The 26,353-nt window shown below is 37.5% G+C and overlaps 1 protein-coding gene across 2 annotated transcripts in view; it reads left to right on the top strand.

The window, feature by feature from the left end:
• The window catches only part of WDR70 (WD repeat domain 70), a 284,509-nt gene that overhangs the window by 232,802 nt on the left and 25,354 nt on the right, over positions 1-26,353 (top strand). For both annotated transcript variants that reach the window (XM_008518461.2, XM_070586984.1), the window contains exons 11-13: positions 6,233-6,332; positions 9,617-9,701; positions 11,156-11,294. In XM_008518461.2, the coding sequence (XP_008516683.1) occupies positions 6,233-6,332; positions 9,617-9,701; positions 11,156-11,294 (324 nt within the window). The remainder of the gene's footprint in view (positions 1-6,232; positions 6,333-9,616; positions 9,702-11,155; positions 11,295-26,353) is intronic.

Here is a 26,353-nt window from a genome sequence, read left to right as displayed (position 1 = left end):
CTCTACTTTTGTATACGTTATCCTCATTATCCAAAATCAGAGAAACAGGAGGAAATTATATTCAGTCTAGACCTGTATTTATTCTGTTTTTTAATCTTGGCATTTAAAAAAATCCTGGCATATTTTTAGTCCTGGGGTAAGTAACCCTACCATGTGATTGAAAATATAGAATTGACTGGAATTGCCTGGTTATCGCTAAGCTTGAAAATAGATTCCCAATGAGAAAGAAATTTTATATCTATTGAGGGGATCCTAGGAATAGATTTGCGAGGACAATCAAATGTTACTACACCTAGTTTGTTAGATAGCCTAGCATTTGCCTCATCTTGCTCTCAGAGTTTATGTGTTGGTAGCATAGTTGCATCTCAGCAACTTTCTGAGAGGAAGTACCCACTACAGGCTTAATAAATGTGTGCTTTTGACACAGGGCAGAGATAGTAGGTCAAATGTAACTCAATCTCTTTGGGAGTTTGGGAGAAGGGTAGGAGTGGGAAGATGTTTGGTGCATGTATTTTAAAGATTAAGAAACTGAGAAACAGAAAAATTAAGCAACTTGGCCAGGATCAAACTAAAATGTAGTAAGTTGAAATTTTAGGTCAAGATGGCTTGGCTCTAGGACAATTACTCTTTCCATTAAATTTTTCTATATTTTCAGCCCAGCATTTCATTTAAATTTTCTCATTTAAAATAGTTTATTCCACTGTTTCTATTAATTACAAAACATATTTTGATCATTTTGAGGGCTGTCCTTCCTCTTTTGTTGATAGACACACACTAGAGCAATAGAAAGATACTGGGATTTACCGACAACTGGATGTAAACTCACTGACCGTCAGTACCACTACAGAATGTTGGCATTACAGTCATGCATCGCTTAATGACAGGGATATATTTTGAGAAATGTGTCTCTAGGCAATTTCACCTTTGTGTGAACATCAAAGAGTTTACTTACACAAACCTAGATGGTATAGCCTACTACACACCTAGGCTCCATTATAATTTTATGGGACCACCATTGTATTTGCGGTCCTTCATTGACCAAAGCGTTGTATGTGGTGCATGACTGTATTTAGGATTTCAGGAAGTGGAATATTTAAGACTTTGTGGACATCGTATTTTTCTCAGAGAATTTGGCAGACTCCTTTAGAGAAGAAAAATCTAGAATTAGTCAGCATAGCCACAGAAGGCAGGACCGAGACTCACAAGTAAATGTTAGGAGGGAATCTTGGACCCAGTTTAAGAAAGGTGTTGCCAATTAGCAATGGACTGATGTTGCTTGTGATGTCATGAGTTCTGTACTGCCACTGGCTCCATGACCATCTGCTAAGAAGGGAAATAGGGACAGTTTTACCAGTTGGGAGTCTGTATGATCTCAGAGAAGGCCTTTAAAACTCTAGGATTTGGGGCTTGCATTTTCCAGCACTATGAATATTTGAGACTTGATACTCCCCAAATCATAACACAAGGCACTCCAAAGAATAGGAAACCTATATAAAAGAGTTAAGTCTCAACTTCCCTGAAGAATGATTTTCTTTGCCTAGGATGATTATGAAAGCAGTTAAAGGAGAATTTGCAGTTTTAAATTTCCCACATTATGCCAGGAGTGTTTTTCAGTCAGGTTGACTTTGTTTTCAAAGTGTGAGGGTGTGTGTCATCATGGACTGTCCAAGTGTTAATGTTTTATGGAAGTTTAAGATCCTCTCTGGCTATTTTATTTCATTGGGATGAACTTTCGTTACTGGTTAAAATAATTGACGAGTACTTTTGACATAAAATTCGTGAGTTGTCCATCTCAAGTGAAGAGATTTTGCTTCTTAATTTTATGAGGTCCTTTAAAAGAGGAAGTGCATTAGATTATTTTGAGTACAATCTCTTCTTCTCCCTTGAAATCTTAATTATTAATATGCAGTTATTTTTTACTTTAAAAGGGTGTTACACTAAGATATAAATCTATTCAGCAGTAGAGAATATCATGGGAAGTCAGAAGACAGAGTGGGGCTTGTTTTGTGGCATATGTTTACTCTTTCTGCATTATAAATAATAGAATTGTGAAAGTTTGAAAACACCAACCTCCATTATAATGGACCTTTAGTACCTAAGTGAGAAGACATAAAAATTTAGTAGATGGATATTTGGTGAAGTCCGTTCTTACTAGATAAAGGCAAAATCACCTGTAGTCAAAATCCCTTATTCCCATTCAGTTCATTGTATTTTATTTATGCTATCACCTGTTAGATCCAACAGAATCTTTTCTTAAGTTTTGAAACACTTTTTCTTTATTTGAGTACCAGATGGCTATTTGTCTTGAAGTCCTAGAATCCCACTCAGGGCAGTAAACAGATCAGGGGAAACAAGGCCAATTTAGGGAGCAGCAGATTCACGACTCCATTTCATCCCCTTTCTGGAGCAACAAGGCTTAAATTAGACCGTCAAATGGAACTACCTGCTTGCTCCTGGGCTCACACTGAAGGTTATGTGATGTGATTCCTTTGGATTCTACACCTTTTAAGTTCTTTGTCCCACTTTACTGGTAAATGTATATGTACACATCTATATGTATGTGTGTATTTATATTTGCGAATATTGGCATTCAAGGTCTATTTTGTCCTACTAATTATAAAAAGTACATATTGATCAGTAACTGGAATTATAAAATATGTATTTATCAGTTTCTGCCTCTTCCTTAAGAATCATAGAGCTAAGTGACCTTAGAAATCATCTAGCTCAATCCATTTATTTTACAGGAGATAGAATTGTGATCCAGAGAGGCTAAGTGATCTGTCCCCAGTCACATTGCTAGTTTTTGACTGAACTAAGTCTAGATTTCATATCTCCTGGTCCTGGCTCAGTGCTCTTTTTACTATAATACATCCCTTTCCACTCATGAGATGATGGATCTTCCTTCTATTTAGATATGTGTATGTATTGATTAGCATTAAAAACAAATAAAACATTTAAAACAAATAAAAAAACTAAATTAATTTCACTGAGTGGCCAAATATAAGTACAGGACTTTTTGGTAAATTTTTACCATTATAGTATCTTTCAAAAGCTTTATGTAGAGTTTAGTAGTTGATGACTTGAAATACAAACAAGTGGCAAATTTTCCTTGTTGAGGTTGGTAGCAGAGTTTTGTTTTTCTGAGGAACAAAATATTCCCAATCTATTCTCCACATGTGTCCAGAATGATCTTTTAAAAATAAGCAAACCCAGTCATGTTAATCCTCTGTGTAAACTCCCGTAACAGCTCCCTTTTGCCTTCAGGATAAAATCTAAACCCTTACTATGGCCTAAAGGCCCCTGGTGCTCTGGGCCTTGCGGACATCAGCCTGCCTACCTCTGCTCTCCCTGTAATCATAGTTAACTTCTTTCAGTTCTTTGAATGCATCCAGCTCTTTTACCTTCGGGCCTTTCAATGTGCACGTTAGCTTTCTATTGCTTCATAGCAAATTACCACAAATTTAGTGGCTTAAGAAAACACCAATTTGTTTCACAGTTTTTGTAGATAAGAAGTCTGACATGATATGGTTGGATTCTCTTCTTAGGGTCTTATCAGGCTAAAATCAAAGTAATGCCCTGGGCTGTGGCTCTCCTCTGGGGCTCCGGGTCCTCTTTAGAGCTCACTGGTTATTGGCAGAATTCAGATCCCCATTTCCTTGACACATCTTTAAGTCAACAGTGGTATGTCAAACACTTCTCATTCTTGAAATCTCTTTGCCTTACTCTTCTGTCACATCTCTATTGCTTCCTCTTCTGTCCTCAGCCAGGAGAAAGCTCTGCTTTTAAGGACTCATGTGACTACTTCAGCCCCACCTGGATAACCCAGGAGAATGATCTCCTTATTTTAAGGTCAACTAATTAGTAACCTTAATTATACCTGCAAAGTCTCTTTTGCCATGGAGAGTAACATATTATGGCTGTGACACCAGAGGGCAGAGGTCATGGAGGTCAAAATTCTGCCTCCCACAATGCAGTACCCTCTGACTGGAATACTCTTTCTTGTCCCTGTATCCTGCTCCTTCATGTGCTGACTCTTCCTTTGTCTCCTGGGTCTCTGATTTCTTTTTGTCCCTCTTTTTTAACCTATTCTCAAGTTTGGGTTAGGAACCTCTCTTCAGTACTTGCCTATTACTGTATGCTTCCCTATTGAACCACTTGTCGATTGCTATGCTTATCCATATCCTTTCAGGGGACTGTTGGTTAGCTCTTTGAGGAGAGAAGCCTTGTTTGGGAACATTTGTGTTTTCCTGCTTAACCTTATGTCTGCCATACAGTTGATACCCATTAAAAAAAAAAGTTGAATCAATGAATTATTTATATCCATGAAAAGTAGAAACATGATAACTCTCTCTCTCTTTTTTTCTTTTGAGGAAGATCAGCCCTGAGCTAACATCTGCCAATCCTTCTCTTTTTGCTGAGGAAGACTGGCCCTGAGCTAACATCCATGCCCATCTTTCTCTACTTTATATGTGGGACGCCTACCACAGTGTGGCTTGATGAGTGGTGCTGTGTCCGCACCCGGGATCCGAACCAGCGGACCCCAGGCTGCCAAAGTGGAACGTGTGAACTTAACCGCTGTGCCAGCAGGCCAGCCCCGATAACTCTCTTTAAGATGAATTTCTAAGACTGTCACCCAGAAGAAGAGAGGACAGTTTTAACTCAATATGTACAAATGACTAAAAAAAAAAAAGAAATGATTTGCTTTTGTGAGGTAGTGTGCTCCTCATTACTGGAAACTTTTAGCTGAAAGCTGAATGACAGAGTGTCAGGAATATTGTTGGGAGGCTAATGTACATGAACTCTACTTTATGACTCATTCTTTGTTAGGGCTGCTGCAAGACCAGTGGAGATGGAGTTGCTTGTATTCCTCTGCCTGTGGCTCCCAGGAGAGACCTACATGCCGTCATCACTAGCAATATCCCTGTCCATTCACTGCAGAATTATCCAGCCTGGTGGATCTGGAATAATTGATTCCCTAGTGCTTTGACCTGTGCTGGTTACTGAATCATAACTGAATGGCAAGATTAGTAGTAGAGTTACTTTTACAATTCATTAAGTGTGCAGAAGTGAGATTAGAAGTAAAAAGACTATTAACATACACTAGTAGAGAAGGAGTATTGTCGTTAGTGCCATCAAGTCAATTCTGACTCCTATCGACCCTGTGTGCAGCACAACAGAATCCTGCCTGGTCTTTTTGCGCCATCCTCTCACCTTCCGGCACTCTATCAAACAATGCTCCGTGGCTATTCACAGGGTTTTCATGGCCAACTTTTTCAGAAGTGTGTGGCTAAGTCTTTCTTCCTAGTCTATCTAGTCTGGAAGCCCTGCTGAAACCTGTCCACCATTGGTTACCTTCTGGTATTTGAAATACTGGTGGCAGAGCTTGCAGCATCACAGCAACATGTAGCCACCACAGTATGATAACCATCAGACAGCTGCTGTGGTTCCCTGACTGCAGAGCATTCACTAGACCACCAGAGCTGAGAGAAGGACTGTAGTGTAGTGTTTAAGAGCAGGGTTTTTGGTTCAAACTCCAGCTCTACCACTTACTAGCTGTGTGACTTTGAACAAGGTACTTAAGTCTGTGTGCTTCAGTTTCCTAATCTGTGAAATGGAGATGCTAATAGTAGAACCTAACTTGTAGAGTGATTGTGAGAATTAAATAGGCAAGATAGTAAAGGATGTAGTGCCGAGGATATAATAAGCATTGTGTAAGGGTTAGCTATCATCATCATCATCATCATCATCATCATCATCATCAACAACAACAACAACAACATTATCCTACAGGCACATTAAAGATGTTTCAAGACCTACAACATGTACACAGTGTCTGGCATATACTTGGAATACAGTGATATTTTTGAGTTAATAAATAATATGTTCATTTGTAATTTTTATTTATATTTACTCCTTAACTATAGGAAATGGTTCCAGTAACTTTATAATTAAAGTTACTGTGTTGCTCAGAGCTTGCTAAGGCCAGGCTGAAAAATATCTCCTGCTAAGACTTACCTTATCTCTTCTTTTCTCTTATTAAAGTAAATGGATGTTTTAAAAAGCCTTTTGAATTTTTTTTTCCAGGATAAAGAAAACATAATCACGTGAAATTAATATTTTACATATAGATGTATGTAATTTTCTGGATGATAAATTGAAATATTCTTGCTACAGAAATGTTTTCATGTGAATTCAGATGAGATGTTAACACTTTGCTTGTTTTCGCAAACAGGTTCATCCTAAATTCCACTATAAACAGGCTCATGACCCAGGCACAGACACTTCTTGCGTTGCTTTCTCCTATGATGGTAATGTCCTTGCCTCTCGTGGAGGTAGGTTGAAAGCTTTCTTTTTGATGTGTTTTTATATTTAAAATGATCATACTTCATGCTAACAGATGTCACACTGGTATCCTAGCACTTAGTAAAGCTAGCTGTGCTTTTATTAACGTGCCTTTGCCAATCTGATTTTTTTCATTAGAATCCATTTGCAACTTGGCAATATTGTTTTATTAAAAGGGATCAAGCTGGGGTCAGCCCTGTGGCTGAGTGGTTAAGTTTGTGCACTCCGCTTCAGCAGCCCGGGGTTCACCGGTTTGGATCCTGGGCGCAGACCTAGCATTGCTCATCAAGCCATGGTGTGGCAGCATGCCACCTAGAGGAACTAGGATGACCTACAACTAGGATATACAACTATATACTGGGGCTTTAGGGAGAGGAAAAGAAAAAGAAAAGAGGAAGATTGGTAACAGATGTTAGCTCAGGGTCAATCTTCTCACCAAAAAAAAAAAAAAAAGGGGGGGAATCAAGTACAATTTAGAAAATGTATGCTTTTTTGCCTAAGTTTTTATTTTCGCTTCAAATCCCATCAAAGTTTGAAGCCTCCAAGGATGACCTTTGCGTATACTTTATAGAATTTCATAGACAATGTTCTACATTCTTTCTATACCATTTTATAATTCTAGGTCTGGTATTTCAAAATCTTCTATTTGCTGACCATTGATTTTTTTCCATTCAAACACCAACTGAATTCAGTTAAAGGAGGTTGTATACCCAGATGTTATTTTCTAATAGCTACATATAGATCATGTTGTAAGTTTACTTATCCATACACATATAGTTGAATATAGGTTGTTTCTGATTTTTTGCTAAATCTTTCTCACATGGATAAGCTGTGCATTGATAGGAGGAGATAAGAGAATAGTGAGGGCAGCTTATGAGCAAAGCATTATGGGGAAGTGTGGGACATGACTGAAGATCTTCCATGGGCCCACTTGTGGGGAGAGAAAAGTAGGAAAAGTCAGTAGATCGGAGCCATGTTACAGATGGCCTTAAATATCACATAAAGGATGTAGTCTTTATTTCGCAGGCCAAATTAATTTAGCAACAGTACATTTAGTCGTTCATTCACTCATTCAACTTCTATATATTGAGCAGCTGCTCTAAGCCGACATTATGCTAGGTGCTGGGTATAGGCTGTGAACATCATAGGCAGGGTTCCTTTCCTGAAAGAATTTACAACCTGATGTAGAGGGGAGTGGAAGTGAGGAGGAGATGAAGAGACTTGGCACAGCTTTCCCCTCAGTTTAACCAGTCCATGTCCTTTTACCCTCGGGAGCTCCATTCAGATTCTCTTTCCTCCAAGGAACCTTATCTATTATATCTAAACTACCCTCACTTACATAATTTTTTAAAAACCAAAGCAAGTGTACATGTATTTTCTATTTATGGTATACATGACAAAGGTGGATATGTATAAAATATGTATTTTGGTCCATCAGTTCTAAGCTGCTACTTGCATCCTGAGATGACTCTTAATTAAGACTATACATACTCTACTTACAAATGGTGGTTCTTACCCCAGAAGTGTATCTGAATCCCCTAGGAAGGTTTTTCAAATGATAAGTGCTCCACTTAGAAATTATCACATTCAGGGCTGGCCCAGTGGCTGAGTGGTTAAGTTCACTCACTCTGCTTCAGCGGCCCAGGGTTTCGCTGTTTCAGATCCTGGGCATGGAGATGGCACTGCTTATCAAGCCATGCTGAGGTGGTGTCCCACATAGTACAACCGGAAGGACCTACAACTAGAATATACAACTATGCACTGGGGGCCTTTGGGGAGAAGGAGGGAAAAAAAAGATTGGCAACTGATGTTAGCTCAGGTGCCAATCTTTAAAAAAAAAAAGAAACAAAGAAATTGCCACATTCACTCTTGCATCTTCAGATTGTATACCCAAATCTCCAAGGTGGAGTGGAGAGGGAAGAGAGGGATGAGTTTGAAAATTCTCCCCAGAGGATTCTAAAATAGGCCAGTCCCCATCCAATTGATAATTACTGCCTTAGAAGCATAGGCCTAACTCCACTTCAGTCAAAGCCATTTTGCTGATAATTCTTACTTTCCCTTTCCATCCTCTAATAGCTATTGGGTCACATGTCATCAACACAACATGTATACCATATTCTATCATTTTCCTTCCTCAATGTATAGAATATGGCAGATGGAAGTCTGTTCAGTAGAGAGTCCCCAGGGTGTGGTAAGGTGCTCCTGCTAGCTCCAGAACTTGCCAGCTTAGCTAAACTATTTAATGCAGGTTAATGTTTTCTTATTGTTTGAGAATTGTGAAGATCTGTAATCTTTTTTTAAGACTAAAAGCAAAAAGGTGAGTCTTACAAAGTCCTTCCAATATAAGCAGGTCCCTAGTCCAGCCAGTTGTGGATTAGTGCACCTGCCAAAAGTGGGATTTCAGAGGAAGGGTCGCTGGGGAGAGAACGGAGATTTCTATTGAACTCTCCACTCACCTCACTTGCATCTGATAGTGATTCCTGTTGGACTCAAGGGCTTGAGGCAGGTCTCAGCTGTGGACACTGGGGAGAAGGAAGAGCAAAGACATTACTTATATGAGTTTTGGCTTTCATTCTGGTCAGGAATTAGTTAGTAGCCCTGTAGAAATATTTTAAAAAATGATGCTTAAAAGAATATTAATTATACTTTAAATAGCTTGGAAACACTGTACTCCCCAGCAGAGTGAAGAATGATAGCCACAGGTAGAGTTACACTGTAGGGGAGGGAATCGCATGGCTCACCCTCATTAACGTTAATGGATAGCTTCACCTACACACTAGTGGGAAAAAGAATCTGTTGTGAATTGAACTGTTTTCGGGCCTGATGGTTGTTAAATTAATATCTTCTTTAGAAGTCAGGTTATGCTCAAATAGACCACAGGGGAACTACCATCTGCTCTAAAATCACTCTTTAGAGTAGATTCTCCAGGGTTCCTTCTAGCCTATAGATGCTACATCATTCTGGAAAGTAATTTCTAGAAGGCCAGTTCATTGTCATATATCTTTCTACTGTTCTTGCAACTACTGCTTTCAAGCTCCCCAAACGGTTAAAAAAGCAAAACATGCTTATGTACATCTCCTTCCTTCCTTCTTTCCTTCCTTCCCTCCCTCCCTCTCTCCCCCTCCTTCCCTTCCCTCCCTTTCTCCCTCTTTTCTTCCCTTTCTCCCTTTCTTCTTATAGTTGTACACTAAGTTTAGCAAACTCTAAACTTGGAACTAGTTCTTTTTGCCCAATTCACTTTCTGTATTTTTTTTCTTTCTCATTCCTCTATCAGGTGATGATTCATTAAAATTGTGGGACATCCGACAGTTTAATAAGCCACTTTTTTCAGCCTCAGGTCTTCCTACCATGTTCCCAATGTAAGTAGCATATTTTTAATATTTGATAAGTGTGAGAGAATAGAAAAGAAATTTCTTTACCTTAACATTAATTTGTATCATGTCTTTTAGATATTCTAGAAAAGGAATTTGAAGAGTGATTGAAATTGGTTTTTGAAAGATTCATTTTATTTTTCCTTTTCATTTTGCACATTCTTCAGAAAAATATTTTTTTGAAGTTGAAATGATGTATGTTCTTGCATTTGTGTGTGTTTATATATTATATCCACTCATAGGTCTTGGAGTAGTAAAAATATTTTAAGGGATTGAATTGTTCTTTTAATATTGTATAAATGACAAGGTAGGCCTACATATTTGTTGTCTTTTAAAATTTGAACCCTCATACCATCAAAGCAATTTTTCAGAGTTACTGAGCATTATTTTATTATCACTTTCTCAATTATTTTCTTATCATCATTCTAATCAATAATTGGGTAAGCCTCACTTGTTCAGACTGTCTCGCTGTGGTAGCTGAACACAGTTGTCTCCATCCTACTAAGTTGACAACTAAAGCATTTAAAGATTTTTCTGAGGCAGCTGAGGTGGGATTTGACCTCCAAGTCCTACAGTTGGTGCCTAAGCAAAATTTTCTATTTTGGTAAAAATAAAATTTCACATCTGTGTTAAATAATGCCCGACAGGGAGAGCACATGAAGGTAATGGAAGCATCAAGTGGAGGAAGCTGAATAATAACAGAGCACTAACTCTAACGCGGTCTGTGGCCCATGGCATTTATCTGTTCAAACAAACAGATGGACAAACAAGCATGAATTCATAGCTGATGAGAATCTTTTGAGCTGTTATGCCTGCTAACTACGTAACTTCTTTGGATCATGTCTTAGATTATTCACAATCAGGTGTGCCAGATCTCCAATAACAAGAGCTGTTGACTCATAGCCATCAATCAGGTTCTGGTGGTGCAACCTGCTCCTCATTTCATGGTGCTTGACTTGACAAAACTCAAATTATGTGAGTGATGGTGGTGGTAAAAAATAGTTCCAAAACTGGTGAAAATAATCACTACTTAGACATTAGTCATACGATGTCTATTTGTGTATATACTCTGTCAATGTCTGTATTGAGTTTTTCCCACACTCTCTTTACATTAAAAAATATTATAATGTGTAGAAGTTAAAAAGCTGGATCAGACTGCCTAAGTTCGAATCCCAGCTGCACCACTTACTTTTGTGATCTTGGACAAGGTTTATTTAACTTCCCTCTGCCTCAGTTTCCTCATCAGTAAAATAGGAATAATAATATCTACCTCATAGGATTGTTGTGAAGATTAAGTGAATTAATATAAGTGCTTAACTTATTGTAAGCCCCGTATAAGAGTTATCTCTTATCACAATGATGTTGTTTATATTTTATTTAACTCGCTTACTGCACTGTTGTGGGGTCATAAGCTTACAATTATAAACTCTTTTTTTCTGTAGGACCGACTGCTGTTTCAGTCCAGATGATAAACTCATAGTCACTGGCACATCTGTACAAAGGGGATGTGGCAGTGGCAAACTTGTTTTCTTTGAGCGCAGGACTTTCCAAAGGGTGTACGAAATAGACATCACGGATGCGGTATGTATATTCTTTTCTCTCCAGCCTTGAGAATGAAGTGAAGTTTGCCTCGTAGCCATCTTGGTTTTTAAATAGAACATAAGCCCTGGCTGGTACAGTGCAATGGTGGCTGCTTTTTCCACCAAAACAGGAATTTTTAGTACATTGCAGACTGGCTGATCTCCCCTGTCCCCTCCCCGACCCAGTATTTCCTATGGGCCCTACGTCAGTCAGCATTAAGGCTGGGCCTGGGATGTTTCACCCGTCTGCCAGCCAATTTGAGGAGAGCAGAAGCTGATCGTCATGTAAGATACAGAAAGGAGCTTCCCACATGGTACATGTTTGTGAGGATTCGGGGGTTGTGGACAGTGAAAAGTTATGCCCTCAGAAAGTGGTAAAGTGTATCATTGTTTGAAAACCTTGGAAACTTTGACAGAATTCTGCTTGTCAGAGTTGTCATTAGGGTAAGACTTCTCAGCTTCCACCGAGTTTAATTTCTGTTTAGTTATTTGAAAGTTTAAAACAATTCAGATTTAGCTTCTGTATTTAAAAAAAAAAAACTCTTTAGTTTGCTTTACAGATTTGTATAGGCACTAAAACACCAGCATACATGCATGCATTCATTCATTCATGTCCTGGGACTGGAACCATATTTAATGCAATAATAGTGAAGATTCCCAGAGGAAAATCTGAATTCCTTTAAAGTCTTTTAAAGTATATATTATTATTTAGATGGTAAGGCAAATCATTTTATTTTCTGAGTATGAAACAGGCCAATTAATGTCTGTGTAAATTTTCTTTGGCTCGTTGTCAGATTCTTTAGTAACATCCTATATCTTAAACAGAGCTCTTATGTAGGTTCTCCACTTGTTTCAGCTCTTTGTAAACAGTTGAGACATATTAGGTACTTAAATGATTCAGACAATTGAACAACTGTTTTGAAATCACGAGTAAAAAGCTGTTGTCTTTAGTGTTCTAGTATTACTGTGGAGTCTTAATTTGTAGGCCCTAAATTTGAAACCATGGTAGAGTGAGTTAGAGACAATGAACTAACAATGAGACTGATTCTAGATGAGTACTTAAATTTAAAGATTGTAATCTCATGACGTAATCTGAAATGTGCCAGCACTAATAATACTTTTTTTGGGTACATCCAGCAGCCAACTAAAACATCAGAATCAAAGAAAAATACTCTTGACTCTATCAACTTTAATCTCAAAAAAATGAAATTATTATAATTGGTTGTTCCAGATGTAAGCTGTGTTCTGTTATGGCTCTCAATGACAATACATCTCAGTATTACTCATGGTGTTGTGTTTTAAGATTGTAGTTTAAATTGAAACATAAATAATTAAGAGATGTAGAAGTATGATTGCACTTTTAAAGACATGCTGCATTTCTGTAGGGCACAGAACATGCTGTTTGCTGTGTTGCTCTGAGTTGCTTTTCTACCTAGATCTGTTTCTCCATAGCACTTACTACCACTTCATCTAATATGTATTTGTTTGTTTTTGTCTGTCTTCTTTTACCAGGAGGTAAGAAACTTTGTTTTATTCACTGCAATGTCCTCAGTGCTTAGAACAGTGCCTGGCACATAGATGGCACTTAATCAGTATTTATTGAATGAGTGAATGGTGTACTTGAGAAATGCAGATAATGCATATTGTAGACCACAGGTGTGTCTTGGGAGAATGAGGCAGGAGAGTAGTATCTAGAGAAGGAAAGGTACATTGACCTTGTATACCATAATAAGAAGGTGACTATCTTGTGGCTCTTTTTTAAAGCAAAGGGATGATACATTCAGATCTAGGTTTTAGAACAGTTAGTTTTTATTGAAATGTGAAGGCTAGGTTTACAAGATTTGGTATTCATTTGTATATGAAGACTAAGGTTTATAACTTGGGATACTGGGTCAGTGTTCCCTGAGATTAAAAAAGGAGAAGAAAAGAAAAGAAAAGAAAAGAAAGCAGGTTTTGGAAGAAAGACAGTGAGTTCTGTTGAAATGTTGAAGTACCTGTAGGACCTCTGGGTAGAGATGCTTAGTAGACAGATAGGTAGATGAGTTTGGTGCTTAAGAGAAAGAAGACAGTTTTGGGAGAAGCATTTATAGTTCCTAGTTGAAATGTTGGTTCTGGTTAGTTTGATTAAGGAAAGGGCACAAAGGATGGAGAAGATGAGCCCTCGAAAATCCGAGCATTTAAGGGATGAGCAAATGAAGAGAAGCAAACAAAAGAGAAGGCTCATGAAGTCAAGAGATTATACCATATATTGAATTACCTTAGAAAAGTCAGAAAACAGATTCTGAGATCCATTTTAATGGATGGATGAACAGAGAACTTCAAATAGAGACAAACCCACACACCTTAAAGTGGCCTTTTCAATCGTTGATTTAGGATTTGTTTGTCTTTTGTTGTGGTTAACATCAGACAGTATTGTTTTCTGTTTATGTAGTAAAATGATATGCTAAAAGGACTTTATACTGTCCCTTTGATCTATTTTCTCAAGTTGTGAGTCTTCTTGGAATGTAAGAAAATAAGCAAATGCATTCTTTGGAAGGGATAAAGAGAGTGGACATTTTACTAGAAGGGCCAGAAAACACCTCTTTTATTTTATTGTGGTTTTGGCATTAAAAATCAGGATGGTCATTTCTTTGGAAATAACACACCCTGCTGTAGTAATGTACTTACTGTGTTGTTTTAATGTACATTAAAGACAACATCTCCTATTCTTAGTATCAACATTTAGTGGTGTGCTTGTTTAACGAGGCACAGGCAACGGTGGCTTTAGTTCTATCCTAGATGTGTCCCCGTACTTCAGTAGAGTGTGATTGGTTATATTCTTCCCACACCCTCTTCTAAAACAAAATAGTCCCCTCGATAGTTATATTCTAGAATACCCAGCTCAACATGAGCATTATTTTCAGTCAGGGGATGTTAACAATCTGTACAGTTAATTTCCTAATAACTAAAAATTGTCCTACCATCTTCACAATAAATAGCTTTTAAAAGTCTAAGAATATTTATATTTATTTTTGAAATAAACTAAAAAAAAAAACTAGTTCTGTTTCCATTCTCTGCATTGTCGTATGCTCTAAAAATTTTTCTTTATTCAGTAGAAAAACTCTCACCTCTCTTCACTAGGAGGTGACAAATATTTTTTTAACATTTACTGTATGATATTTGTAGACATTTTACAATTCTGCTGAAATTATTTTTAGATGTTTCCTTTGTAGTCCACTTGTGTTTCCTCAAGTTAAAAAAAAAACACAACACACTCATACTCCTCATTTATCATCTAATTCTTTGTGATTTGAGTAGTGTGCTTAGCCTCTTTCCTAAGATAAATTCCAGAATGTAACTTCAATCTTGAGTTTACGAACTCACTTTTGTTTTTGTGTTAGACGGGACCCTAGGCTTTTTATATGTTGTGTAAAAGGCTTCCATTACTCTCTTCTGTGCAATAAAAGCATACGGGAGAAAGAATGGGCAAAATATAATTGGAGATGATGTATCAGTTTTTAAAAAAATAATTAGAAGAAACATAGACATTTTTAAACCTTTTCAAAGTTCTAGTTATATCAGGAAATGCTCTGAAAATAACATTAAAAACTATTGTTAGCTTAATAATTTTTCATCAAACTATAATTTCTTGCAAAATGACTTAATAGAATTTCCTTTTTAACTAACATAAATCAAGGTACATGGTTTATGCAGTTGTACTAGCGTATTACCATTTATACTCTTTAACCCAAGCTTAGTGAAATAAAGTTGTTTTGACCTGGTATTATTTAAGATGGTGGCCTCTTCACCTCAGATGCTTTTGGCAATAATTTAAAAGAGATAGCAGGCATTCCCTTGGGTAAAGAGAAGAAAAAAAGCCAGAAATTTCACACCTGCTGCTGACTTCTCTTCTGATTTGTTTCTTGGCTTAGGTACTCTGGTGAGAGACCTCTGTGTCTTAAAACTGACTGAACAAAGTGAGGAAAAGAAAGAAAAAAACTACACCTTTATTTTTAAAATACAGCCAAAGCATCTAGCACAACTGATCTGGCATGTGGCCACTGAAGAGAAGGGAAGGGAAATTTGCTCTGATATTTTCAACTAGACTGCCGTAAGCATTTCAAAGTGGATCGAGAATCCTTGTACCGACATAAGAAATATAATAGTACAGGTCTTTTAAGGAAGGAAAGAGCTCCTTTGTAATTATCTAAAGAATATTTGATTATCTTTAGGAACACTTTTTAACCACTGAAGAACATAGATAGCAAAGAGCAAGGATTATGTTAGATTTTTGCTTCTTTCTACCGTGACTTGTTCTCTAGAAAACTCCCTTCCTGTAGGAAATGAAATCTAAATTGTGCACATCTCATTTGTTCTTTACAAAAGAAGACTCAGAAGGTCTAGTATTAGGTGTCTTCTGTCACTTTGAAATCTTGTTATTAATTTTCATGCAGCCAGCTCTACAATCAGAGAAAGTGTATATTCTAGATCTGCCTTCCTGGAACTTTGTCAGTTGTTTTTATCTTCATCAAATGGAAAAAAGTGAAATAAAAATATTGAGTTTTCTGTTTGTTATTAACTCTGGCCTTCTCCTAAAAGATAGGGAAAACCTAAAGTTTTTCTACTAGATTGATTTATTTACTTACTATAAGCCCCTTATTATCAGGGGTATTGGTTGAAAAATATATAATTATTGTTAAAATTATGTTACAATTTATATTTTTACCAAAAGTAGGGGAAAATTTCTTATTTAAGACTGATTATAGAGATAGCCTACTATATATACTGAGGAGAAAGTGAGGTCCATATTGTGGAAAAAAAGATTTCTTTAAAAAAAAACTTTCCCTGAAAATTCCAACTATATTTCCTTCTTTATTTAATTAGGGAAGTTCTGAAGACAACTTGATTTCACATTATTTTTCCTTACCTTGTAAGATCTGATTCTTGATATATGCATTTCAGTGTGGACTATCAGATTAGCATTTTGTATTTTAATTGTATTTTTCTGGTTATAAAAGTAGTACATACTAAATCTAAAAAATTAACAATGTAGAAAAGATCAAGAAAGTAAATATCATATCTAATCGTATCACTCATAGATTACTCCATTGATATGGCATTTAATGTAATAAATTTTGCTGTCCAAGAAAATTGTTATATATGTTAATATATAAAATGACATGTAACATATAAAATGAAAGTATTACCACTTTCGTTTCACATAAAAAGTTTTTGTCTTCTTATTAGGAGAGAATATTGATGCTTTAAATCCAAAGAGCTTGAATAAGAAGAATAGGTGGATATAATGGGGCCGTGAAATAATAGACCCTTCGTGAAGCTTTATTTATCTTAATTTGTAAGTGTAAGGGACATGCTGACCATTCAGACTGCAATCATCGTCAATTATTTGTACACATGGAAGAGAGCAGAAAGGTCATTCAGATTATAATGGATATTCCAGAACTCCTCAGAATTGGCTTTGGAATGTATCTTTGTTGTTACGTTTGCATATAGATATAACTAATCTGGAAATTCACTTCAAACAAATTAATGAAGCTGTGCCTGTGAAAGCTTGTCTCTGAAGGAGCTGGGGAACTCATCTTTTCTTCCGTTTCGTACTGGGAATAGACTAGTGATCTGTCTTATTGATATAAAGACCCAGCTCAGGCCGAATTGCACCTCTTTAAACATTTTGTAGAAATAAAGGAAACAAGTGGTGTCTTTGCCTAGTCAGGATCATACAAGAAATAGTACACAGAGGGAACCTGAGCTATCGGCAGTACAAATGCCAACTGAAAATAAACTTGAAAGAAAGACTATATTTGGGATTTATCTGCCTTCTAAAATATAGTGAAACCTTCTTAATGTGAAGCACAAAGGGATGGAAAAAATTGGCTTTGAATTAACTAGCTTTCTATATCTGATTTTTATTAAAGAGCAATCAGGCAGCTGGTTGACTAGGGAATAGCAATTGCTTTGAATTATGTATTATTTTGTATAAAGTGATAGCTTAATGAAATTATACTGTAATTCACTTTCTTGGGAAGATTAAACAATGCAGATTCTAGGTGAATCTTGATTAACATGTTTGTATTTAATAAAGTATGTATATTTTCCCACAGCCAAGTGATAAGGCATATCAACATAGGTGTGTTGAACATTTGCTCATTGAGAACAGAAAGGCAGGGTATGTGAGCACTGGATGTTTCCTGGTCTTCCGAGATGTATGAATATTTGATAGAGAACCTGGGAGTAAGTAGAAGATGATGGGGTTTTAGTGTAAATCTGCCAATACAGTGGTTACGTGGTTCCTTCTCTAGTACTGCTTTCTCCAGGGTCAAGAGCTAACTTCCAGCAGGGCTATTAGACAATGTTTTACTGTCAAGAAGCACAATGATCAGTCAGTTCTACTTTCTGTAAGAATATTTTCTTTAATCACTGAAAAAAAGAGATGCCATTGGGCTGTCATAAAAAAACGCTACTGCATTTTTGCTGCTTTCATGATTTGGATTACTAAACCCTGTTTTGAGATTTCCTGGAGCAAGCAGCATACATCCCAGAGTTCAGTCTAAACCATAACTGGAACTCAGCTGGAGTCCCCTACTAAGTTAGCTTCACAGTGTCCCGAGGGGCTGGCGTCAGTAAGACTTGATTAAATTACTTTTCGGTTCTCATTGCCCCTAAAGGTATCATGCTGTAGATGGGTTTCAGGATTTGGAGGTTACAGTTGAGTGCTCATCTGTAGGCACAATCAGGATACAAAACAGTTCCATCACCCCCAAAAACTCCTTTGTGCTATCCCTCTAGAGTCACACTCTCACCCCTTCCCCGCCCGCTGCTCCTAACCCCTCGCATTATTGATCTGTTCTCCATCACAAGTGTTGCCTTTTTAAGAACGTCTTATGAAAGGACTCATACAGTATGTAACCTTTTTAGACGGACTTCTTTCAGCAGAATGCTTTAGAGATTCATCAAGGTCACTGTGTATGTCAATAGTTTGTTACATTTTATTGCTGAGTAGTATTCCGCTGTATGCATATAGCACAGTTGGTTTACCTGTTAAAGGACATTTGATTGTTTCCAGTTTTTGGAGAATATGGAGAGAACTGCTATAAGCCTTCATATACAGGTTTTTGTGTGAACATAAGTTTTCATTTCCCCAGGGTAAGTATCTAAGTGTGGGCTTGCTGGGTCACACGGTGAGTGTATGTTTATTTTTATAAGAAAATGCCAAGCCATTCTTCAGAGTAGCAGTACCATTTTGCGTTCCCACCAACAGTAAATGCATTTTCTACTTGCTCTACATCCTCAAATACTTTGTATTGTTAGCATTTTAAGTTTTATACATTCTAAGAGGTGTGGAGTGGTGTCTCATTGTAGTTGGAATTTCCATTTTCCTGATGGCTAATGATGTTGAATATCTTCGTGTGTTCATTTCCCATTATTATAGCCTTTTTGGCGAAGAAGCTGTTCGTATTTTTTGCCCGTTTTTAAATCAGGTTGTTTTCTTGCTGTTAAGTTTTGAGAGTCCTTTATGTATTCTAGGTACCAGGCTTTTGTTAGGATATGTGATTTGCAAATATTTTCTCCCAGCTTCTTGCTTGTTTTTTTCTTTTTCTTAATAGTGTCTTTTACAAAGCAAAAGATTTTAATCTTGATAAAATCTAGTTTATCAGTTTTTTCTTTTATAGAAAGTACTTTTAGTGTCACATCTAAGAACTTGACTGACTCCAGGTCACAGAGATTTTCTTCTAAAAGTTTTATGTTTTACATTTATGTCTCTTGTTCATTTTGAGCTCATTATTTATTTATTTATTTATTTTTGGTGAGGAAGATTCGCCCTGAGCCAACGTCCATCGCCAATTCTCTCTCTCTCTTTTTTTTTTTTTTGCTTGAGGAAGATTAGCGCTGAGCCACTATCCGTGCCAGTCCTCCCCCACTTTGCACATGGGATGCCCCCACAGCATGGCTGATGAGTGGAGTAGGTCCGCGCCCAGGATCTGAACCCATGAACCCACACTGATAAAGCAGAGCACGTGGAACTCTAACCACCTAGCCATGGGGCCGGCCCCCTGAGCTCATTTTTATGTGATAGAGTGAGATATAGGTTGCAGCAGGGCCAGGACTAGGGTCAGGCTCAAGCACAAAATTTAAGAAAGTGCCAAAAAACTCTGTAATCAAGATAAGTAACATTTTAATGCAACATTATGAAAGAATCAAAATTAGTGTAAAAAATCCATGATGACTAAAATGGCAGTATTTTAAATAAAAATGGGATCAGTAACAGTGCTGTGCCAAACTGTATTCAAGCCTGAGGCAAAAGGAAAACTCAGTTGGACTGATCCTGTCTTTATTTAAAATTTTGATATTTTGTTCATCACAAATTTTTTTTGTTTTTTTTGGCTGGGGGAGGGGTACCAGAGTGGAGGAAATGGTAAACTCATTTCTAATTCAGTGAAACTTTGAATTCTGGACTAATTCCCTAGTGTGCCTACTACTCTTTACTCTTTAGAGTCCTCAAGTAGGGGCTCCGTGCCTTCTCTCCAGGTTTTATAACTGTGATCAGAAGGAGAGACCAAGTGGAATGTGTTTCGTCTCTCTCACCCAGAACCAGAAGTTGTTTTTTTTTTAATTAAATAAATTATAATGGTGATGGGAAATACATAATGAAATAGTATAAATTGCAGCCGATGTGCCTAGGAGGAAGCTTCTAAGATTGCTGCACACTTACAGGAACGTTCACTTGTAGGAAATAAAATAACATCATTGATCCCAGTATGAGTCACCTCTCTTACTGTGGTGGTATGTTCCCTTGACATAACTACGCGGCAGGCAAGGCTACTGGCTTTTTCTAAATTAGCCACCTTCTGGCATCGGGCATACCTTACTCAGTGTCTCAGTATCTTCCAGAGTCTATCTCCTTGCCTACCTGAGAACTATGGCTCAACTCTCCTATATGAAAATTAGATTTACTTCTAACAGATTTACAACCTCCCTAAAGAGTTTATTCTTGTTTATGAAAGCCTTTACCATCAGATCTTTTTTTCCTTTACTTTTAGCTTTACATTCTCATGCTCAGAGCCCACATCCTTTACTCTAGTCCTCATGGAGTTGGAGAACAGCTGGTCAACATCCTCTATTTCCTTTAAGATTATAACGTTAGTGTTCACTCTTCTCTTGTCTAAGTGAACCAAACTTAGTTGCATAGGTTTTTTTTTAACGTTTCCTTGTGGGTCATATTTTCTCAACACTTCTATTATCTTTGCTACTCTCTTCTTAGCCATTTCTAAATTCTTTAGCGACCAATTAGAGTAAGGATCTCCTCAGTGCCATGTGGGTGGTAAGGGCGTTATAGTCCTAATGCTTCACACAGTACGTGGTACATAGTGGGTGTTTGGTGAAAATATATTTGTTAATTTTGCTTACCTCTTATTACATTTTATTCTAGTATGTTCTTATTGGAACTTACTGTAATGGCCTGTTCCCTACCGCCTTCTTTTGTTTTTATTTTTTGTTAATAGTTTTGTCTAGTTAATTTGGAATTTCAGACCATAAATATGTTTTCTTTTAGATTTGATGAAAGAAGTACACATTTTATTTTGTCTGCTTCTTTAAAACTTCAGATGATCTTTTTCAGACTTACTAAAAATAGCTGTGTTTTGAGTTCACTGGAGGAAACACAAATATACTACGGATGCTTAAAATACTGGTAATTTAAAACTCTAATGAATGTAATTTGTTTTGGTTGTTATACTGTTAATGAATATGATCTGTTTCCTGGATCTATTTTGTAAGACACACTGTACTTTGAAGTAAAGATTATTTGCTGGAATTTGTCACTATGTTTTATCAGCAGTCTAATCATTATTCCTCCTTAGAATAGAAGACAAATTCTGATACACTTATCACTTCCTTTCTGTTCTCATCTCCAGTCTCTTTTAAAAGAAAAACTTTATAAATTTACTTAACCGGTAGACTCTTAATTCAGGTACAGTTGTTTAGGTTCTCCATTTCAGCATTCTTCTCTGAAATAATGTCTACTGTAGGAATCCAGATACAAAACCTATAGTGAGATGTCTTTTCCTATAATTACTGTTTGACATTGATCTCATTTTGGGAGTTACAGTGAGATGAAGGACCCCTCACATCCTGCTTCAGCCTTCATAAATCATTGAAGGGAGGAAAATGAGGACTAAAAGGAGGGCTTGTCCAGTTTAATAGTTTACCCATTTTTTAGAGTCATTTAACCCTCTAACAGGCTATGTTAGTAGGTATCTAGTGCTTATTGGTGTCAGCAGTTTCAAGGAAATGTTTTGTATTTACTGTTTTGCTTCCATTTCTAGTCCTTCAAAACAGTAGAAACAGTCAGTGTTTCCCTTTTGATTAAGTAGAAACTTTTTTTCCCTCTCTGCACAAAAGTTTGGTGTTTATTTAATTGATATTTAAACTTATCTATATTTCCTGGTATAGCCATGATTGCCATGAATGGCAAACTGGATGAAAAATCAGCCACTAGATAATGCAACCCTGAAGAAGAAATGTACATGACTCCTCTATAAAATATCAGGACAACTTCATTTTGTAGATATTTAAAGGTATTCAAAATGACACACTATTCTTTGTATAACGTGTAAACATATAATACAGTACCGACTAGTGCTCTGTTGTCTCACTTCAGCACCATATTACGTCCCACTGATAGAAGACCCAGGGAAAGACTTTACATCTTGTAGGATTTTCTAGGACAGTTTTTCGTCTCCCAACCTGAATTTGATGAACAATCTTTGGTAACAAGTTTTCCAGCTGTTCTATCAGAACTCTGGCCAAACTTTCACAATTATATATAGTGTGGGGAAGAAAGAGATCTATAATTAACACATATCCCAGGATAGCATTTTTTCTTTTTTGGAGTGATGGATAATGTATATCTTGTATGAGGAGAGAGGTTGTGAGACCCCCAGAGGGCTAAATAAAAGAGTATGATTTGTAAAACATCTTCACCTATACTATATTAAGATAAATAGTGCTTTATGTATCCTGTATAGTTCATCTTTGAAGGTTCAGCTTTTCCTGTATTTTTTTGATTTTACATACTTGATCATTTCCAAGATCTGATCATATATACTTCTTATGTAGTAGTTAGGGATTTAATAGTTTTATTCATTTGTGCTTTGTTTATTCATATAAACCAAGGATTTGTGGTTATTATTGTTGTTATGCCCAACTCTATTGATAAATTAAGGAGGGTAAAAGGGCCTGGGTCTGTGTAGATTAGACTGAGAGAGATGGCCTTAGATAGTGCTTCCCAAGCTTTTTCACAAGCTGGTCCCCATAATAGATGATAACATGTGATATAAACAGATAAGGCTACTCTTTGCTGGAGTGCCTTTCCTGAGGCTCCAGCGCCCCAGGCCCCTCTCAGGCCTAAGGAGCTCCATATCTTGGCACCACCAGTGGGAAGCTGTGCTAGAATTTTGGGAATGTGCCTCCAGTAAGTGCTGCTTCTAAGTGGATCACTGTGGTGTGGGGCCTCTAGGGTGTTTGCCCTGTAGGACCCACCAGCAGTGTCACTCACCCTGCGGACTCCAGCTTCCAGCCTGCTGTTTGTTTCCTGCTCCCAGACTGTCGTTAATAAGAATAATTACCAGGTTTTCTTCAATCATTATTTGTGATTTCTTTGCCTTTGTAAGCTCTTCTGAAATAGCAGGATTGGAGCAAACTAACATTTAGTGTTTTGAATTAGGTGAAGGAAATTCTATTTAATTTTCTTACCCAAGAGACCTTCCATTTTCTCTGAGAACTTTTTCTTGTGATGAAATTCTTTAGGCAAGTTTATTATCAGATACAGATGTGATTCATTTAGTGCCAAGGACAACTACCAGTTTCCAGATTTTTGCTGCTTTAGCAGTTACCTTAATTTTAGAGCATGGGCTGTAAATGAACTGATTTCAATAAATGCATTTTCCATGGGTTTGATGAGAATTAATTTGATAATTAGATGCCAATTTTTAAAAAGCATAATCTGTGCATCTGTAGCAAATATAATGGCAGGTGTAGAGTAACACCTTTCCTTGTTTGGTTTTTCTGCAGCAACCCTTACATTTATAAAAGTGTGATGGCATTTTTTGTTTTCACCATTGGTCTTCTGTCTGGTTTATCAGAGAGAGAATTATTTGGGGCAGAGGGGGGAAGATTGAGAAGAGTTCCAGCAAAGAGTGACAGCTGTTACAAATCTGGCCCTATGGTAGAACTTCCTTGGAGCTGGAGGAGTGTGGAGGAGGCAAAAACGATAAGTGCGTGCTCGCTTAGGGAGAAGAGCAGAGATGTCTGTCTTTAATCTTTTCCATTCGCGGAATGTCTCCATGGAGATCAGGTTGGTGTTGAAGAGTCTTATTTATTGGAGACTGAGGCTTGCTCACCAGGTTTGCTTCCTGAACTTTAGAGGGGTGAGGCCAAGCCCCATGGCCCATGCATGCTGCAAAATAATCCAAGTTTGGGAAAAGCAAAGCTTTGGGAGGACAGGACAAATAGCCTGGAAAAGTTTAAAGAATTCCCATCTTACTCTTCTACCTTCCTGACTCAGTGTTTTAATGTGAAAAGCAGTTTTTCTTTCTCTGTGAAATAAAACTTGGGCTTGTGGAAATCTGAAGAAAGTTCCTTCTCCAGTAGCTTTCCATTTTCATCTGCCTTCTTTTTATTTGTTTTGAACTCACATCTTGATCTGTGTTCTTAGCCTTGGCGATCGGCACACATGGCCATTCAAATGTGTTGGGTAGTCCTGAGGATGTCCATGACCAGGTGACAGCCTCTCTACAGTCTGCAAAACTGCCTGACAGTCTCCCTCACAGACAGGTGTAAGGCTCTTTCTTTGAAAATTCTCAAAAATACTTGTTCTCCCAAGGAATCACTGAATTAGCTTATCCATTCTTACACTATATGACAAAAACCAAACATGTAAAACCAGATGGAGTTTGGTTTACAGTGTGGGTCAGCAGCTGGGAAGGATCAGGAAATGGTGTTTCATCATAATCATGTTTAAGATATAAAATTATGAAGGATGTTGGGCTTCTTTTAGCATGTAAAGTAGAATCAGGATGTAAAGATGTTTGGATATATGCATTACAGATGCCTAAGATGTTACACAGGCATCGATTTCTTTTATGGTAACATTTATGAACTGAGTAGTAGTGGGCTTTTTCCTTTATGATTTTAGTAACACCATCTGCTTTTCGATATAAACTTGCTAAGATTTCTACTTCTGGGTTAGGTGGATTTGGAAATGATTTAAAATCTCCCACATCCCTTTCTCCCCATCTTCTAAAATAGGACTTTGCATAATTAGTTGCATGGAGGAATCAGCATTGGAGCTGGAAAACCTCCGTGCTGATCCCAGCTCCTCTATTTACAAGTTATGTGACCTTGGGAAAGTTACCCACTCTCTGACAAGCCTCAGTTTCTTCTTGTGAAATGAGAATGAGATTACTAATTTTGTAGTATTGTTGTGAGGATTCAATTATTTTAAATAACATAAAATCCAGATACCTAATAGTTCCCTTCCCACCACGTCCTACAATGTAAATTCATTTCTCGCATTGGTTACCTCCTCCTCTCCTTATTTGCTTCCATGATTTCAGTAAAGTAAACCAAAAAGCCACAGAAATAAATTATTTGGAATTTTTTTGTGGCCTTTTCACTTTTGCTAAGGAGTAATCCCAAAATTCCTGTTTTGGAATCTTGACACTGCCATTTGCACACAGTGTTCTCTTCTTCCCCAGCCCACCCCCTCTTTTTTCTTGGGTCTCTATAGTGAAGAAGGATCTCTGTGTTGAGCATGTTAAGGTTTCGTAACTCCTCCTTGTCATCTTGCTAATTATCTCCAACCTCGGTTATCATTTCTTTGTGGCTGCTGCTGGAGCTAAGTACTTTTGGGGCAGATTTTGGTTGCTCTGCACTGCCAAATTATAATGCTAAAATGAAAGTAGGCTTTGGTTTAAAAGACTAAACCTAATTTTGTGCTAAAATGGAGTTCAGCTTGGGCAGCTAGGGGAAGCCATTAGTGGGCCCACATGTTTTGGTAAGATGAAGTAGATTAGTGTAGGAATAAAACACTTTATCAATTTAATTAAGCAAACAAGTGTGTTAAAATATGCAGACTAATTTCAGAATTTAGTTCTTTGCACTACAGTGGCCTTCTGCCGTTTGAATCTCATGATATAGTATGAAGCCTTTCTCTTTGAAATCTCATGTCATGACATTGCTCTCTGGCCCTTTGATTCAGATGTGCTCTACCCTTCATTTGCTGCATTGCTCAGTAAATCTGTAGGTCTGAGTATGTCAAGCCCACAGCCACAGAAGCACATCTTCAAGAACAGAGGACGAAGGAAGTCTCGGGTGGATGGGCGATTGACTGAATGCACTCTTTCTAAGTAGTTATAGCTCATCTGTCTTCTGATAGTTCCTTGGGCTTCTAGCAGGCACGTGTCCCATTGTTGTTAAGTAAAGCCCTGTATGGATGTTTGACAAGTTAGCAGCGTGGCAGCTCTGCTTGCTCCCCAGCCTCGCCTCTGTCTCAGGGATTGTTTGGTTTGGCAGATGGCCAGCTCTCTGCTATAAGATGCATTTCCTTGACAGGACAAAGTGTGGAGCCGCATTAGCTGCAAAGTTTACAAAGGTTAGCTAAACACACACAATAAATATTAATAAACAAAAAAGGCCCACCCACCTTCGACTTTGAATTCTGTTTCTTCATTCCATGTTTTGGAATCCCTGTAGTATTTGATTAATAACCAGTCTTAGGGTAATTGAGCCTTAAGTATCCTCTGTCTAAGTCAGACTGCTCACAGAGCCCTCATTGGCTGCTTTCGTGACTCATTGCCACAGTGGATGGAGCTCTGGAATGACTGTTTAGTTCAAGGGGTCTTATTTGCCTTCTCTTTGCTTCCGTGTGAAAAGAGGAGTAAATGTGCTTCTCCTTAAGAGCTTATACTGACCAGCCGTGTGCGTGTCTAAGAGCTCTAGAGGGTAAAGGATGTGAACAGGAACAGAGGTACAGTGCCCTGAGCTTGGACTCCCTGGAAAGCA

Source organism: Equus przewalskii, chromosome 20 (genome assembly GCF_037783145.1).
Source record: "Equus przewalskii isolate Varuska chromosome 20, EquPr2, whole genome shotgun sequence".
Lineage (NCBI taxonomy): Eukaryota > Metazoa > Chordata > Mammalia > Perissodactyla > Equidae > Equus > Equus przewalskii.
The sequence above is the reverse complement of the archived record's forward strand: the minus strand, read 5'-3'. Positions and strand labels throughout refer to the sequence as shown.